An 18202-nucleotide genomic window follows, 5' to 3' on the forward strand; every position below is an offset into this window, starting at 1 on the left:
AGGGAAGGAGGGGGCACAGTGACAGAGTGGGAGTTAACAGCGGAGATCATCCGTGGCCAGTGGTGGAAGGTCTCGTTGTCCTCTGGGTGTTGCCAGAATGCTGTTACACAGTCCAGGGGTGATGAGTTCCACTTCCTAGGTGTTGGGAGTGGGTCCCAGTTTGTCCCATACTGCTTTTAGTTGAGCAGAGTATGTGGGCAGCAGGTGAGAATGCCTCTCTCCAGATGATTAGGGGTGGTTTTTTCAGCTTATGCTGGATGATGGGAGGATGCAGCTAAGGGTGGTCTCAGATGGTTCAGGATCAAGGGATAAGTGGCTAGGCTTTGGATTTTCTGTGAGAAAAAAGGGAAAGGTGAAAGTACCAGATGATTGTTTCTTTGCTGTGAGCAGCAATCAGCAATGTCAAGTTTCCCATGTCTGTGAAAATTGGTCAGTGGATGTATCTGGTGTGTATATAAATACCACCCTTTATACTCTCATTTATTGTCCATTTAAATATGGTGTAGCTGGCTATCAGTGTGTGTGTGTGTGTGTGAGAGAGAGAGAGAGAGAATTTAATGGAATCAGAATTATGAGTAGTATTTTTTACCATTTTGGGGAGGCTGTCTCTCAGTAGCCCTTGTTTTAAAAGCTCCTTATATCTTTCTTTCATACTTACTACTGTAACATGATAGGATAGGTTTTTTTTTAAAGCTTTGTATTTTATAATGTCCCTTATTGTATTTATTCAGTGGTGAAATGGAAGCCTTGATCTGACTGTATGCCTTGTGGCATGCCCAAAGTCTGTAAAGCTGTGTTGGTAACCCCTCAGTAATATTAGCAGAGGTTTGCACCTTACACATATAAACTCATAGAAGAGCTTTGTAGGTATCCACCATTGTTGAAATACATTTAATGGCTCCTTCCTGGGAGATGCCCAGTGAAATCAGTTTGCCAGGACTGATGTGGTCCTTTTCCTTTGTCAGTTTCTCCTCCCATGAAGTAATTTTATTCTGTATTTCTGGCATGTGGGTTCTAATGATGTATAAATCTCTCTCTGCTATGTTGGCTCTTCCAGTGACAACCCATCTTCATAACCTAATGATGTCCTAAAGCCTTGACCTCTCATGTACCCACCAATAGAAAGGGTATGATGATCCATCTCAAAGTTTGAAAAAAGTCTCCCTCCTTCAAGAGGCTTACCTGCTTTGGTGGTTTGGTTACTTTGTCAGCTTTGGCTTTGTGTCATGCCTCCTGTGTGTCTTGTGTGGTGTGAGCCATGATATAGGCAGAGTGAAAGCCAATACAGCAATTCTTTCTCACATCAATTGACCCAAATGTCTGCCCCTTGTATTTTCCAGCCCTGATTTTGCCAAAATATCAACCGAGTAGTTAGCTCGTTAGGCACTAACCAGATGTCCGTAAAGATACGGGTCTTAGAGTACCCCTGACAAACGTTTTCTTATTTCTAGGAAGACTGTACAGTCCACGGGCACTTCAACCCAGTCCCTGAAATGGAAATTGGAGGGTTTGAAAAGGGGTGATGGGCTACGGGTTGTCCACGGTCTGGCTCCCTTGTACCCCATATTCTCTCCCTTGTTGAAGAAAGACCATTGCTTTATTTATTTTGAGAGTGCCGAGTATCCTCCCTCCAGTCCCCACTGAACAAGAGTCGGAGGCATTTGTCAAGTTAACCTCAATGGCAGGGCATGTGGCTACTTCCTCAAGAAGTTGTGAAACTCCAGGAGAGCCCGGTTTAGCTAAAACCTGTGATATCATTTCCATTTTAATAAAGAGGCTTCTGTTGCTGATCCAGTTGTACAGGTACCTTTTCCCATTATCTAGTACATAATGGGAATCTCAGTCCATCGCATAATTGGCTCTGTCCAGTAAGGGCTTCGTCTTTGAGAGTGCCCAGTACACCACCACGTGTTGCTTCTCTAGTGGTAAAAATACCTTTGGGCTGAGTTTGGGAGCCACCGTCATGAAAAGCCCATAAGTAGGCATTTTCCTGTCTTTCTGACTCTTGCAAGCAAATTTTGGGGTATTCATAACCTCTGATTGTAAATCCTGTTCTCAAGGTACAAGCTGGAGGGTGAAGAAACAGCCTCCTTCAGTTTATCTAGGGTATGTTGTCGTTCAGGTTCCACTGAGAAGTGGAAGACTTGTGGGTGACTTGCTCGATGAGGGCTGTCAAGTTTTAGAGGTGAAGGGTGGGTTGGTAGTGGAATCCAAATATTCCTGCCAAATGTTGTGAGAGGCTCATCAGTTAGGATTTTGTCTTTTACTTGATTGGGGATAGTTTGCCTTTCTGAATTCCAGATGTATCCCCTGCATTTAACAGACTGGGAAGGACGTATACCTTATGCAGGTGTCCATTCCCTCTCAGTGAGGTGTTTATTCACAGCTGTGATGGTCTGGGAGACAGAGTATTGGTCAGGTCCAGTGAGAAGGGTGTCATCAGTAGAATGCCAACACCAATGTTTTGGTGGGTGTGTGGGACAGGTGTCTTAAGTCTCATCAGCAAATCCCATGTGCAATTTCACAGTTATTTAAGTAGTCAGAAAAGGGTGTGCTATTGACCCTCAAAGGTGAAGACAAGTTGTGGTTGACTCTCCTGTGAATTTTTTACTGAATAGAACATGTTAGTTTCTTAAGACACTTCTGATTTCAAAGTCCACCAGGCATCAGAAGTAAAATTTCAGAATTTAGTCAGAAAAATCACAACTCTATTCTTGTTTTCATTTCTTTGAAGTTACTACTTTGATATCAAGGGTGAAATTCACTGAGGGGAGTTCGGGGAGGTGTGTTTTCCTTTTCATCCTGTAGGTGTCATCGCCTAAATCCTAAATGTTTAGTGCTTTCATTTTCTAAGAATTCTGAGATGGGTTTTATATCAAAATCTGATATTTTGAATGGTACTTTTAAAATTTTGCTGATTTGCCATATGCCATTAAGTAAAATTGAGGCCCTGTATTGAGGTCTCCTGAAAGGCAGTGTAGAAGCTCATGAAAATTTTGAAGTAGGTGCTCATGCTTCACATCTGTGGAAATTGTATTTAAATTTAGCATTAAAGATCATTTTATCTTTGTCTTTCATTCCAGGAACTTGTGTCCCTGAAGCCTGGTAAAGCTGCAGAGCTGGTTTCCACTCACTTTTCTGAACAGATTGAAACAGTCAGTAAAAAACTTCAGGTAAGTTTTGCAGAATATATTGGGAAGAAACATCTAATGGAGAGACAGTTATTGAACCTGCACTTAAGAACTTTTGATTGTGATTATTTCTTCAGTTGATAGTTCCTTTTAATAGCAGTTTCTACACATTGTGTGTGTGTGTGTGTATTTGGGAGCAGTTGTGGATCTCTGAGTCTGGACATGAGGGTGTTCATCTTTGTGCATAAGAAACACTAACATCACAGAGACATTTATGGAGCTGTAACCTGCACTCACCCTGGACATCGTCACCACAGAGGGCCGCCCCCCCCTTTCTGTAGTAGCTGTAATGGTGTTCTCTTTGGGTTTCATGTTATTTGTTCAGACTTCTGTCATCCTCAGAAAGGGTTAATGATGAGTAGAATTTTTCTTGGGAAATCTTCCCTAGAATACAGCTGTATTAATGTTGAGTAGTGAGATGCCCAGTTGGAAGTACTGTGTCATGGAGCTAGCGTTCCCCTCGTCACCACCACGGCACTGCTGGGCAGGTGCTTTGCTCACTACCATTATGGCCACGAGTGACAGAGATGGGGAACAGGACAGTGACAGGGACACGTAGCACAACCCAGGGTCCCCATGTAGCAATAATAGTTGTAGGAGACACGTACACAGGATGGAAACCAGAGCGTGAGTGGGAGGCAGCTGGCATAAGAGACAGAGATACGGAGTTCATTCATTCACACATTTCATTTTGCACGACTGTGGCCCCCCATGCACCACAGTACGGTAGGCTCTGGGGGCACAGGTAAGTGTACAGTGTTTTCTTTAATTTTTTCATATGAAGCAGAGAAGCACTTGTATAAACATAGTATAGTGTTAAAAGCTCTCCACCAGACATATGGGAAAAAGTGTTGCAGGAACAAGAGGAGAGAGGGATAGACTGTGAGAGAGCCAGACAGGAGTTCCCAGATACGCGTGAACTGGGCTTAAATAGTTGGTGTCAGTTTTCTAAGCAGAGAATTAAGAGGGAGTTGTAGATAAAGGGTCCTGGGTGTGTAGAGAGTTAAAGGGACAAAGCAGCACGCATATTCAGAGGGTGACGTGGTGGGGGCGATAGCAGAAGTTTAAGCTATAAATGGTGTGTCGAGGGGAAGAATTAGAAGTATAGAGACTGGAAAATAGGGTTTCGGGGCTTACAGTGAACAACTTAATATGTAAAGCTAAGAAATAATATACTGAGTCTTCTGTGTACTGGAGAATGACTAAAGGCTTTTAGGCAAGGGAACTATACCGTTAGATTCATTTTATAGAAGATTAACCGTGTAGTGTGAGTATGACTTAGAGGCACCACCACTGAATATTGTTACTGAACATTGTTTTTCCATTTAAAGTGAGAAATACCATGATTTAGAAGGTCTCTGATGTAATTCGCACTGTTACCTGGCCAATAAGTGGTCTTGGTTTCAAAGTAACACTTTTTACCTGTAGCCTTAATTATAGATGTGATTACATAATGCTGCTCTCTTGCCTTTTTTGTTTTCAGAGAAGATCTCCATGTAAATCAACAATTGCTGCAAATGTCTCCCCGTGTCACAGAGCCGTTCTCTGAGCTGCTGTGTCCATTCAGCACCAGCCAAGTTGTAGAGATGCTGCCAGGCCTGGGGTGCTGCCGCCTGGAAGAAAGCATTCCGGTAAGACCAATGGTGTAGAGGAGGCAAGAGTCGGCTTTCTTTAATCATCCACTGTTGTATAAATGAGCAAAGGGAGACTCGTATTAAATTACCTGCCTGCGTTCGTACCTGGTAAGTGCTAGCAGCTGAGATTAAACCCAGATACTCCGTGGTGCATGGGCTCCATTGCTGTGATAAATTTCATCTCCATTTATTCCAGTAAAATCAGAAGCAGCACATGCCCATCGTTGTTATTAATCAAGGTTCACAGCTATTCAAGTCAACTTGATAAATGTAGAAAAAGGAATAGCATAAAAATATTAAAGGAGAAAACAAGCTGTTACTTGTAGGTGCTGATGTTAGTCCTGTTGTGCCAGGACTTACAGGCTGAATGGCAGCTCAGGAGCCTTAGCACAGGCATTGCCTGGATACTCTTTCCTCTTTTTCTCCTGTTTCCAAATGAAAGTGAATGTGTGTGTAAATGAATCTGGGAACAGGTAGAAGGGAGGGAAGCTTCCTGGCAGGAGCTCAGGTGGGCAGCTGAAGGGAGCACTTGAGGGGCCCTGTGACTGGCAGCAGGGTGGGTGGGGACAGAGAGGAGGCAGTTGGATGTCAAAAGTCACAGAGACTGAGGTCTGACCCCACCCTCATCCCCCAAAGAACCAGTCACTCCTGCTGTGAGGAAGTAGAGATGGGAGGGGTCTCTGCACCTGCATGGGCTTAGTTGAGAGGGTGGGGCTGCAGGGAGGCTGGGGGATGGCTGGAATGACCTTTCTCCTCTGCTTCCCTGTCCTGCATCCCCTCTGGCTGGGTTTGCAGATCCTTCCCTGAAAGATGGGGTTGGGGAGGGGTGAGGTCAGAGAGGCCCAGAGTGGGAATGATCTCTATGGCCACCATGGGGCGTGCAGGCGGGCCCAGAGCCCGGGGGCCCATGGCGGTCTGTCGAGCTGGGCACAACCGAGAACCCTGTGGCCTACGATCCTGGACGGGGCTGCCCACTGCTCCCACCCACGCATAGATTGGGAAGAATGTGCCCAGACCCCTGGCTCCCTGCTCCCTTGGACACACTGGCAGGTGGCAGACAGACAGGTACAGAGAGCAGTTGCCTGAGAGCAAGGCCGAGGCCTGTTTCAGGGCCCAAAGCCCGGGGTTGTCACTGCCCCCAGCAGCCCGAGTCCGAGACTCCCCACCACAGTCCGCTTTTCTGCTTTCTCTTCCAGCTGCTGCTGGCAGCCCCAGGCCGGGGTCAGGGCCCCGGATGTTAGAAGCCACTGCTGCCCCTTCAGTCTCCTGAAGCCATCTCCTCCTCCTGCCTCCGCTCAGAGCCCCTGCGCCCTGACCCCAGCCCGGCCTGGCCCGCGCATGCCTATTCAGCCCGTGGAACCCTGGCGGCCCCACCAGCTAGGATGAGGGGCCAGGCCGCTGCCCTGGGCGCCCTATGGGTTTTCCATCCGCTACTGCTGCTGCTGCTTGGGCACCAGCCAAGTGTGGCCTCAGGACGGATGTGCGTCCTGGGGTGTTCCGTGCCCCATGCTGGTGCAGGGCAAGTTCTTCAGGTACTTCTTGGGTGGCCACTGAGTTCTCTGCCAGTGCTTCACGCTGCTCCTGGACCCTGTGCAACCCGAACCTGCCCCGCTACAAGCTCTGCATGAAAGTGGCCACGGTGCCCGCCTGCAGCAGCCCCGCCTGTGTTGGAATCTACCAGTTGGAATCCTTCCTGGAGTCCACACCCAGCTACCTGGGCCTGGAGGGCTGTGATGAGGTGCTGAGGCTCTGCGATTCCTCGGGGCCGCTGGCCTTCCTGCAGGCCGGCAAGCAGTTCCTGCAGATGAAGGGACAGCTGCTGCCACAGAACGATGATCCTGGGCTCCAGGGCGGGGCCCTCCCACCCCAGCAACAGCTTCTCCGTGGAACAGCTGGTCATGGGCAACCACAACCCCCGTGACGTGGCTGGTGGTCCTGAGAACTGCCTCACCAGCCTGACCCAGGATGGGGCAGGGATGCGCTCAGGTGAGTGACCATTGGGGAGAGGCCCAGAGAGCAGCATTCTGGGCAGAGGGAATGAGGAGAGGGTCTCCTCTGCAGGGCTGCCCCAGCCACCCATCCCTGAGGGCTCCCTTGGGAAGCCAGTTGCACTGAGAAATGTTCTCTGCAGGCTCACTGAGAGGATAGGGACCTGGAGTGCCTGCCTGTGGCCCCCAGGGCCAGGCGTGGTGCCGGCACACTAGGAGGTGCTTGCTGAGTGTGCAGGGCAGGATGGGTCTGGTTTCTCCCACGATGAGGGAGTGTTTCATTTCTGGCTGGAGGAAGGCCCCTCCTCTTCTGCAGGTAGGATGGTTCTAATGGGCCAGCAGGCTGCCGCGGCCTGTGGCAGGGTCTGCAGGGGCCTCCTGGACATGGGAGGAAAATGAGAGTGGGCTGTCGGGAAGTGTGGTCAGGAGGTGCAGTTTGGGGGTTGCGCTTGTTGTGGCCGCACAAATCCTTACCCCGCGGCTTGTTAGTTACCCAGCTCCTGGGAGGTGTTCTGGTGCCAGGGTCGAGGTGCAGTAAGAGGCACAAGGAAAATCCTTTGTGTCCTGAGCTGCTTTTCGGGTCAGGGGAGGGAGGAGGCAATAACACCCAAACACAAGAAGCAAGTGTTAGGTGTGGGGTGAGGGGGTTGCCTGGTGTTGGGCTGTGTGTCACCCGGAGTTGGGGGCTCATTTGGTCAGGGGGCCATGTTCAAGATTCCAGGAGATATGCAGGCAAGCCTTGTGAGCTTCGGTGACAAAGGCGGGGGATGCATCTGTGCTGGGTGGGAACCCGGTGGGAGGGGTTGGGGCATGGTTCACCTTCTTACCAGTTTGGTTTCCTTGGTGAGCAGGCCACCCGCACAGGAGGGCACGACTAGTGTGCTGGGACACTGGGCCGGGCTCCATGGCAGCAGGGCAGGCAAGGGGCCTTGCAGACCCTTGGAGGGGAGCCCTCCTTGCAGGAAGCCCAGGGAGTCACGGGAGGCTGGGGCTGCAGCCAGGGCAGGGAGGGTGGCAGGGGCCAGGCTGGGCTGGGCTTTCATGCCAGTGGGTCATCGCAGGGCCAGGTGACGAGGTCCAGGGCTCTTGGCCTCTCCTGAGCTAGTGGGGCTCATGGATTCCACAAAATAGCCTCTGGAGAGGCACCAAGCAAGCTACGTGGGGTTACAAAGGAAGCCGGTTATCCTGGACCTGATTTTGACATAGCCCCAAAGCCGAGGCTCAGGAGAGGAGGGAATAAGTGGCCAGAGCCCTGGGAAGGGGGGGCAGGTGTGGTGTCCAGGAAACCAACAAAATAAAACCATTTTTCAGGGCCCCCAGTGCTGGAGTGGGAGACCAGGAGGGCAGATCTTCGGGCTGGGCAAGGTGAAGGTCAGCTCCCCCCACCTCCCCGGGCAGCGTGCTGGTAGTACTTGTCCTTGGCAGGTGAGGAGGAGGTGAATGGAGCAGCGTATAGAGGGTTCTTCTGAGGAGCAGAGATGCAGGGCATTGGCAGGTCTGGGAGGTGGGAGGGTGCAGGAGCTGTCCATGCTGGCAGCCTAGGCCCCTGCCCAGCTCTGCCCCGAGATCCAGCCAGAAGACAGAGCGGGCCAGTTCCGTGGTGCTCAGACTCATAGCGGGACTGCCTTCTGGCCAGCAGAGCCTACCCCCAAAGCCCAGGGTGTGGAGCGGTTCAAGTTCTAGAGGACGGTCCCCGCTGTGGAGTCCCAGGGCTCCAAGGAACCCTTTTGAGAGCTTCATGGGTGGGCTCTTCTGGGCTGTCTTCTGGCCCCAAGAGCAGCTGAAGTCTCACTCCAGAGCCTCAGGGTGTGGCTGCCTGATGGGGCTTTGCCCTGACCTGCCCCTAAACTCCCTCCACGCTGGTACCTCCCCTCCTCAGGGTCCAGGCCAGAATCGCCCTCCCCAGGCCCCACAGCCCAGCTGGGGCTGAGGTTCTCTCTCCTGTATCCCGAGCATCTTTCCCCTGCTTCCTCCCTGAAGGCCTGCCCCCCTGTGCAGCCAGGGTGGGCTCTCCGAGGGGCAGTTCTGATTGGGGTGCTGTCCTGCTTCTAATGCTCACTGCCCCCTCTTGCCCTCTGTGTAGGACATGGGGTGGGCCTGGCTCCCCCAACATGCGCTGAAGAGAGGCATGAGCTGGTGCAGACGAGGCCGGCCCACAGGGATGCTGGGAGGGCCTTAACTCAGTCCGGCTCCCGTGGGCCCTGGGACAGGGGCAGGATTTAGATCGGTTCTGCCTGTCCTGGGGCAGTGCCAGGCCGTGCAGAGGGCAGGGACTTTGTCCGACAGACCTGGGCTTGGATCCAGTCTTGGGCGCCCAGGACCTGGGAGTTCCCCCCAGGGTTGCTCTTCTGTGGCCCCAAGTGCCTGTCTGCAAAGTGGAGCTGCAGCAGGTGCCCCCAGGACTGCTGCTGCAGGGACCCAGCGCCCAGCACAGGATGGAGCCCAGTGGTGGTCCCCTCCCACTGTGAGCCCTGCTCTTCCCTCCAGGCCCACGAGTGCACAGTGTGGTGGAGGCAGCCCTGCCATCATCTGCCTCCACCACCTTGTCACCCCCAGCACACAATCTGAGCGTCCACTCTGGGCCATACTTGCTTTCCAGATATGAGGGCTGTGGTGTGGGCTGCCAGGGGCTGGAATGAGGAGGGGAGGGTATGGGCCCAGCCTGGACCATCTCAGTCTGTACACTGAGGGGGAAGGTGCTTTGTTTTGAAATAGCCTTGACCCCTAGTCAGTGGGGACAGGACAGAGTGAAGCGGCTGTCACATAGGGTGGTGTTGGGGGAGGCACTGGACTGTGGTCAGACTTTCTGCTGGGGTTCTCCAGGACATCAGAGAGGGTCCGTTCCGGGGCTGGGGCCCTGGGTTGGGGGCTGGTGGCTGGTGGCTGCATTAGGTCCCAAGTTGGGTGCAGGGGAGGGCGTGCTGCAGCTGGGGCTGAGGCTCAGGAGAGATTTCAGGTCCCACTGCCACCCTGCCATCAGGCCGGGTGGGCACCTTCCCAGGTGTGGGATTGGCCGTGGGACCTTGGCCCCGGTCTGTGTCCCCAGATGTTGATTAGGAGGCCAGGGCAGGTGGCTCTGCCCACCACCAAGACTGTCCCCAGAGTGGTCCAGAGGCAGGGCAGGAGAACGGGCTTCCCAGTGATAGGGGCCAAGTGCAGGTGTGCCCAGTACTGCTTAGAGGGGCAGCATGAGGAGTTGGCAAGTTGCCTCCTCAGAGGACATGAACATTTGCCACTGAGGAGCCCCCACAGGGCCGCCCCTGGTGAGCCAGCATCCCCAACCAGCCTTTCTCCCCCTGAGGTCCCCTCCTGCTCCATCTCTGGACCAGCAGGTCCAGCTCTTAACGCTTATGCTGAGTGCATGAAGCCTCACTCCCACCTTACATATGGGGACACCGAGGCTGAGAGGTGAGGGACGGGCCTGAGCCCACACAGCCGTGAGAGGGGCAGCTCAAGTCCAGCCGTCCTGGCCCGGCTGGCCCAGAGCCGGAGGCCGCCCACTTCCAGCTCTTGCCGTGCCTACAGACCTGTCAGGACGGACGCTAGGAGGGGACTGCAGAGCAGTGACCAAGCTTACGTCGCTGGCCAGCTGGGCCCAGGCAGCAAGAAGCAAGGAGTCCCTGTGGGCAGGCGGCCAGTGCGTGCATGGTCTGCAGAGCAGAGGTGCCAACACCACGAGGCTGGGCCAGCTCTGGGGCACAGACTGCAGTCTCCCTCCTCTGCCCACTGGCCTTGCTGCTGTGTGGGGTGGTGGCCAGCCAGGGGCTTTGGGAAGGGTAGGAAAACTGAGGCTCGTAGGCAGAAGGAACTTCCCAGGGTTCACGTGGGGGCGAATCGAGGAAGGGCGGTGCTGGCTTCCTGAGGCCAGGACAGCTCTACTGCGTCCCCGCTCACTTGGGCCGAGAGCTGCCCCCTCCCCTGGGTGTGAGTGGGTGTCACACAGCCGGCACCCTCTCCTCGAGCAGGGCAGGTGACCCCAGGGGCACGAGATGGGGGTCAGTCTGTGGGGTTCAGGTGTGGGTACTCAAGCCTCCTTACTGTGACTTTGTCAGCCTCGGTTTCCTCACCATGAAATGGGGGAGTGCAGCCTTGCTGACCTTGCCAAGGGAGTATGCAGGGGTCAGTCCAGGCAGAAGCCTGGACCCAGTGGCTGCTGGAGAATCTGGGTGGGGGATAAAGGAGGAAGGGAGCTTTCTGGCAGGATTGCAGATGGGAGGCTGATGTGGGCACCTGTGTGGCCCTGTGACAGGGGGCAGGGTTGGGGGGCACTGAGAGGAGGCAGTTGGATGTCAAAGTCACAGCCAGAGACCTGGGTATGACCCTACCTTCATCCCCCAATGAATAGGTCATTTTTTTATGTGAGGAGGCAGAGATGGGAGGGGAGTTTGCACCCACATGAGCTGAGGTTCAGAGAGTGGAGCTGCAGGAAGGCTGTGGGATGGCTGGAATGACCTTTCTCCTCTGCTCCTCTGTCCTGCATCCTCTCTGGCTGGGTTTACAGATCCTTCCCTGAAAGATGGGGTTGGGGAGGGGTGAGGTCAGAGAGGCCACAGAGGCCCAGAATGGGAATGACCCCCATGGTTACCATGGGGCTTGCAGGCAGGCCCAGAGCAGAGGGGCCATGCCAGTCTGTCCAGATGGGCACAGCCGAGGCCTATGTGGCCCGCGGCCCTGGCCGGGGCTGCCCACTTCTCCCACCCAGGCCTATGTGGGAGAGGTTGTGCCTGGGCCCCTGGCTTCCTGCCCCTCCAGCCCTTGCAGGTGAACATACTGGCAGGTGACAGGTGCATAGAGCAGGTGTTCGAGAGCAGGCCCGTGTCCTGTGTGAGGGCCCCAAGCTCGGGGTTGTCACTGCCCCCAGCATGCTCGAGTCCCAGCCTCCCCACGGGGCTGATAGTGCTCTCTTCTGCTTTCTCTTCCAGCCGCTGCTGGCAGCCCCAGGCTGGCGTCCAGGCCCCGGATGTTAGGAGCCACTGCTGCCCCTTGGTCGCCTGAAGCCCTCTTTCTTCCTGCCTCCGCTCAGAGCTCTGCAACCTGGCCCGAGCCCAGCCTGGCCCTACTCGCTGCCAGACCCTGGCATGTCAAGGCCTGGCCCACGCCTGCCTGCTCAGCCCGTGGAACCCTGGCGGCCCCACCAGCTAGGATGAGGGGCCAGGCCACTGCCCCGGGCGCCCTGTGGGTTTTCCATCCGCTGCTGCTGCTGCTTGGGCGCTAGCCAAGTGTGGCCTCAGAGACAGATGTGCGTCCTGGGGTGTTCCGTGCCCCATGCTGGTGCAGGGCAAGTTCTTCAGGTACTTCTTGGGTGGCCACTGAGTTCTCTGCCAGTGCTTCACCCTGCTCCTGGACCCTGTGCAACCCGAACCTGCCCCGCTACAAGCTCTGCATGAAAGTGGCCACGGTGCCCGCCTGCAGCAGCCCCGCCTGTGTTGGAATCTACCAGTTGGAATCCTTCCTGGAGTCCACACCCAGCTACCTGGGCCTGGAGGGCTGTGATGAGGTGCTGAGGCTCTGCGATTCCTCGGGGCCGCTGGCCTTCCTGCAGGCCAGCAAGCAGTTCCTGCAGATCAAGAGACATCAGCTGCCACTGGATGATGACACCAGGCCCTCCCACCCCAGCGACAACTTCTCCGTGGAACAGCTGGTCATGGGCAACCACAACCCCCGTGACGTGACTGGTGGCCCTGAGAACTGCCTCACCAGCCTGACCCAGGATGGGGCGGGGATGCGCTCAGGTAAGTGACTGTTGGGGAGAGGGCACGGGGGAGAGGGTCTTCTCTTCAGGCCTGCCCTGGCCACCCGTCCCTGAGGGCTCCCTCGGAGAAGCCAATTGCACTATGAGAATAGGGACCTGGGGTGCCTGCCTGTGGTCCCCAGGGCCGGCCGTGGTGCTGCACACTGGGAGGTGCTTGCTGAGTGTGCAGGGCAGCATGGGTCTGGTTTCTCCCAGGATGAGGGAGTTTTGCATTTCCGGCTGGGGAAGGTCCTTTCACTTCTGCAGGTAGGACGATTCTGCCAGACCAGCAGGCTGCCGCGGCCTGTGGCCAGGGTCTGCAGGGGCCTCCTGGGACATGGGGGCAAAATGAGGAGAGTCGGCCTTTGGGATGTGTGGTCAGGAGATGCAGTTTGGGGGTTGCATGTGTTGTGGCCGCACAAATTCTCATCCTACAGCTAGTTCCCCAGCTCCTGGGAGGTGTTCTGCTCCAGGGACGAGGTGCAGTGAAGAGGCACAAGGAAGGTCCTTTGTGTCCTGGAGCTGCTTTCCAGGTTGGGGGAGGGAGGAGGTGCTAACACCCAAACACAAGAAGTAGGTGTCAGGTGTGGGGTGAGGGGGTCCCTGGTGTCGGGGCTGCGTGTCATCTGGAGTCGGGCTGACTTGCTCAGGTGTTTAAGATTCTGGAAGATGTGCGGGGAAGCCTTGTGGCCGTCAGAGGGAAAGGCGGGTGTCCCAGTGTGCTGGGCGGGTCCCAGCAAGGAGGGGCTGGGGCACAGTCCACTTTTCTTAGCCGTTTGGTTTCCTTGGTGAGCGGGGTACCTGTCCAGGAGGGCATGATCTGTGGACTGGGACCCCCGGTGGGCCTCCATGGCAGCAGGGCAGGTAGGGAGCCCTGCAGACACTTGGAGGGGAGCCCCCCTTTGCAGGAAGCCCAGGATGTTGCGGGAGGCTGGCGCCTTAGCCAGGGCAGGGAGGGCAGCAGGGGCCAGTCTGGGCTGGGCTTTCCTGCCAGCAGGTCATCATGGGACCAGGTGATGTGATCCAGGGCCCTTGGCCTCTCCTGAGCCAGTGGCACTCATGGATCCCACAGAATAGCATCTGTAGAGGCACAGAATAAGCTAAGGGAAGTTACAAAGGAGGCTGGTTATCCTGGACCTGTTTCTATTCATGGCCCCCGTCCGAGTACCCAGATGAGAAATGGGTTGAAGCAGCGAGGTGCCAGAGAGAATCAGAAAAGGAGGAAAGAGGTGGCCAGAACCCTGGGAGGAAGTTGTAGGTGTGGCATCCAGGAAACATCAGAAAATCTCGATTGTGCATCTGTGTATCACGGCCCCCAACACTGGGGTGGGAGGCCTGAGGGCAGATCTTCGGGCTGGGCAAGGTGGAGGTCAGCTTTCCTTCTTTCTTCAGGGTGGAGTGTGCACAAGGGGTGTGTGTGCATGTGTTCAGTGCATGGGGCACGTGTGTGCACATGGTCACGCCTGCCCCCTTCTAGCATGTCAGTATGTGCGTGTGTGCATTGCGTTCTTCTGTGCTTGTGTGTGAGGGTGGGACGTACTCACATCCACTGTGAGTGCGTGTGTAGGCCGATTTCAGCAGTTGTGACAAAGCACATGTCGAGGCTGTGTGGCAGGGCTGTGGGCCTTGGGGGAAGATGGCTTGCAGGGACGGAGGGCTGGGGCTGCCATGATGTGAAGCTGGAAGCTGAGCTACAAGACAGGACACGGTCCCCCAGGCCCAGGGGTAGCTCAGACCCCCATGTGCGTGCCTGGGACTCCAAAGGCCTTGATGCTCTGGGAGTGAAAATCATCGTGAGGGTGGCGACAGCAGCCACGTCTGAGTGTCTCCTTTTTGCAGGAAGCACCAGCTGTCAACCAGTTTACTTCTCCCAGCAGCCCAAGGTTGGCTCCTCAGCGAGGCAGCCACCTGCGCAGGGCCTTTGCACAGGCTATTCCTTGGGCTGGAACACCCTTCCCCACATGCCCAGAGGGCTCCCTCCCTCAGCTTGCTCGTGCCCTGGCCATCCTGACCCCCGACCATGCTGCTTCAAGTGGCAGCAGCCCCAGCCTCACTCTCACCACACCCTGTCTCTTTTTCTCTTCCCACATGGCATCGCCTGTTAACACTGGATAATTCCTGTGTCTTTATTCTCTGTCCTGTCACGGTGTACCCGCCAACAGGCAGAGGAGTTTGCCCTGCTGGCTGATGAAACCTGGCACACAGGAGGCCCTGGATTAATATTTATGTAGCGGAACAAGGCACAAAGAGGTTAAGGCAGCAGCCAGGATCACACAGCTTGTAAAGGGGAGACAGAGGGCAGAGCCTGCTCTTGTCACCTGGTGGTCCTGCCTGGGGTGTCTCCTGCACTGCACTCTACTGGGAGGGGGTGTGTGTGTATGGTTGTGTGTCAGGGTGGGGTGGCATGCAGACCAGAGAGGTCCAGCAGTCATTCAGAAGACACACAGCTGAGCTAGGCAGGTGCCCGGCCCCAGTTCTTCCCGCTGAGCATGTGCCAGGGATCTTCGCCCCTCACCCTGGTTAGGAGAGGCTTTGTTACGTGTCCCTCCATCCGTAGCCCAGCTGGGAGCCAGCGGGAGGCCAAGGCCAACCCATGGCCCATTTTCAGCCCTGCCCCCTCCTGGCCTGTCCAAACGCCACATGGCCCCGTCACGCATCTGGTTGGGAAGTGTTTCATGGGCCAGAACAACTGTACCCTCTCCTCCACCTCCGCCACTGGCTGATGGCCCCTCTGCAACTACCCTCCCGCTCCCCCAGCCTCTCAGCTTCATCTCCCTCTCCCTCTCCTGGTAGTCTCTCTGTGTTTTCCTACCCCTGGCCAGATGGGCCAGGTCAGGACCCATGGGTGCTGGGGGTAGGGGGTTCTGGGAACTGTGTGGGGGAATTCAGAGAGCTGTCCTGTCCCCTGTGGTCCTCATTTGCACATCCATGCAGGGATCTGAGGAGGAGTCCCTGTACCCCAGGACAAGCCCTAACTTCAGAGGCTCTGGAGCACACCCTGGATGCCTGGGCAACAGGCCTGGTGGGCGAGGGCAGGGCAGGAATGGACAGGGGCTGACCCACTGCCTCTGCCGCCCCACCTGCTGGGCTGGGGAGAGTTCTGCCCTGGGAGCAGGAAGGCCTAGCAGGATGCGGGCCTCTCCCAGCACCCTCATCCCGGCTACCTGGGGCGCCAGGGTGGGAAGGAGGCTGGGAGCCCCCTCACCATGTGCCCTCTCTCCTTGGTAGCCAAGGCTGCCTGGCCACCATTATTTGGCTCCATTCATCCAGTGAGGTGGAAATGAGGCTTCCAGACAGTGAGGGCATTGAGCCAGGGAAGAATGGCTGCTTCCATCTGGGCCTAGAGAGGCAGCCCACACCCCAGCCTTGCCCATTCCTCTGCTGCTCCCTCAAACCCCATCCAGCCCAGGAGCCCTGTGGCCACCCAGCAAAGGGGGTCCTGAGAGCCTCTGCCCAGCACCGTGGGGCCCAGGAGTTCTTGCGGACAGTCCTCCATTGTGAATGCAGTAGTCTGAATACCATTTGTCAGGTGTGACCTGTGAGTGGGACACACGTTAAAGATACAACAACGATAGCAGAAATAGCAGCCACCACTTACTGAGTGTCCCTCCATGGTGGGAGCACGGCCAAGGTCTGGGGGCAGTGTGTGTCTGGGATCAGGCCTCAGTACGTGATGCAGAGCAGCCACCAGTAGCTGAGTGTCCCTCCATGGTGGGAGCGTGCCCAAGGTCTGGGGGTGGTGTGTGACCAGGATCAGGGCTCGTCTGTGATGGGGGCCCAGCACCCTGTTTCCACAATCAGAGATCAGTCTGTGATGAGATCAAGGCTCAGTGTGTGACTAGGGGTCATGTCTAGGCCTGGGGGGCAGTCTGTCCTCTGAGCCGGTGGCCCCCTGCCTGGCCTCTCCTGATCTGACACCTCTCCGCCCCCTCCTCCCACCACATCCTAACCACCTGGCTCACCAAGGTAACCAGCGTTGAAATAATGGGTGTTTTAGCAGCTGAGGCCTTACCTGAGTCTGTCCTGAAAGACTGAGCTCTGCAGCAGTTGCCATGGAACCAAGTGGCATCCTCCCTCCCACCCACTGCCAGTTTGATCCCAGCTCCTCTCCTTGTCAGCCTGGGGGATAACTTGGCCTCTCTGGCTGCATCTGCCAAATGGGCATGGTCATGGGGCTGTTGAGGTCACCCGAGCGAAGTGGCAGTGATGAAGGCCCCTTGTCTGGGCAGCCTCGGCTTTCATACCTTCAGAGCCGCTCACCTGCCCTGTCCTGAGGGCATGGAGGCAGTCCTGGGGCTCCCCGCCTTCCCCCGAGCCCTGGTCTGCTCCCCTACTCCTGCACCCCAGCCCCCAGGGTTCTTCCATGACATTCCCAGTTCAAAGTGAAGTCCTATTTGTGCAGTATCCTTGAGACCCTGGCTTCACCTGTCTTCTGAGACTTGGGCCTCCACGCCGTCTCCAGGGCAGACCCTCCTGGCTGTCTGGACCACCCCTCTTTGAGCCTCAGTTGTCTCTGCTGTACCTGTGGTGAGCATTTGGTTCCTGGGTGGACTGAGACTCAAGGCTTCTGTGTACTGAGGTGACCAGCACAGAGCCACCCTTGAGGGGAGCAATCTTCTTTGAAGAATGTGGGGCCCAGTCCCACTTGGCCCCCTCCTCAATGGGGGAAGCAGGGCATCACTTCCCGTGGGCAGGCTCGCGTCTTCCCATCTGAACAATGAGAGCAGAGAGGCCTCCCTTGTGGGATCACAAGGCATCATGCCCAGACCCAGGACGGGGCTCAGAACTAGCCCCTCGGCCCCCCAGAGTCAGGGTCCATGCAGAGCTCAGCCCTGTCCCTGCCCTGTGGCCTTCCCAGGCAAGTCCTCCCTGGGCCTCTGCTGCACAGCTCGGAGCTCAGGGGGTCAAGCACAGTGCACGCCCACCGCAGTAAGGTTGGAGCCACCCTTCCTACCCGTCCCTTGTCTGGCAGAGTGACTCTGCCTCTGGGTTCAGGGGAAAGTGGGACCGTGGGAAGGCGGGCTCTGTGAGAGGAGAGGAGAAGTTTCTACAAGGGTGTGGGGGGTGTAGAGTTCTCGGTTTCTACATAACTCCACAGGGAGAAGGAGCCCCGCCTTCCAAATTGAGGGAGTTAGGGGTGTCCCTTCCTAGCCTCCAGTTCATTCATCAGGCCATCACAGGCACGGGGACCGCTGGGAGGGGATTCTGCACCTCTCCAGCCACCCTCCCCAGAACAGAGCACCTGGACACTGCACCTGCTGGCCATCAAAGTGGGTTCCCTGGGATCAACTCTGATCCCAGCAATGTGCCCACACCTGTCATCTCCCACCATTTCAGGCATCAGTCCATCCTCAGATGATGGGTGTGAGGCCGGGGTGGGATGTACTTGACGGGCCCACGGCGGTGGGTGGCAGGGCCACCATGTGAACCGGGCCCTTCTGTTCCAGAGCCCACCCTCTGGGATCTGCGCAGTCCTCATTTTCACCCCAGGAGGTGGGTCTGCTCCCTGGGGCCACAGAGAAGCTGGGCTCCAAGAGGCATAGGGGACCCTGTTGCCCGGCCAGGTGTGACCTCCCCTCAGACAGCGTAGCTCCCCTGCTCCAGCCCCTGGGGAGTAGGTGGCATGGGGCTGTGGCCCAGGTCTAGCGTGGGTCCCAG

At 56.2% G+C, this 18202-nt stretch overlaps 1 protein-coding gene across 1 annotated transcript in view; it reads left to right on the forward strand.

Moving 5' to 3' along the window:
* Positions 1-18202, forward strand: part of LOC105073983 (adhesion G protein-coupled receptor B1) — a 45554-nt gene that overhangs the window by 17858 nt on the left and 9494 nt on the right. Inside the window, 8 exon segments of the mRNA XM_074355417.1 lie at positions 3084-3173; positions 4675-4822; positions 6022-6323; positions 6325-6367; positions 6369-6679; positions 6681-6811; positions 8125-8238; positions 11736-12545. Of these exon segments, the coding sequence (XP_074211518.1) occupies positions 6208-6323; positions 6325-6367; positions 6369-6679; positions 6681-6811; positions 8125-8222 (699 nt within the window). The 5' untranslated portion in view covers positions 3084-3173; positions 4675-4822; positions 6022-6207 and the 3' untranslated portion in view covers positions 8223-8238; positions 11736-12545.

The sequence above is a fragment of the Camelus bactrianus genome, chromosome 30 (genome assembly GCF_048773025.1).
Source record: "Camelus bactrianus isolate YW-2024 breed Bactrian camel chromosome 30, ASM4877302v1, whole genome shotgun sequence".
Lineage (NCBI taxonomy): Eukaryota > Metazoa > Chordata > Mammalia > Artiodactyla > Camelidae > Camelus > Camelus bactrianus.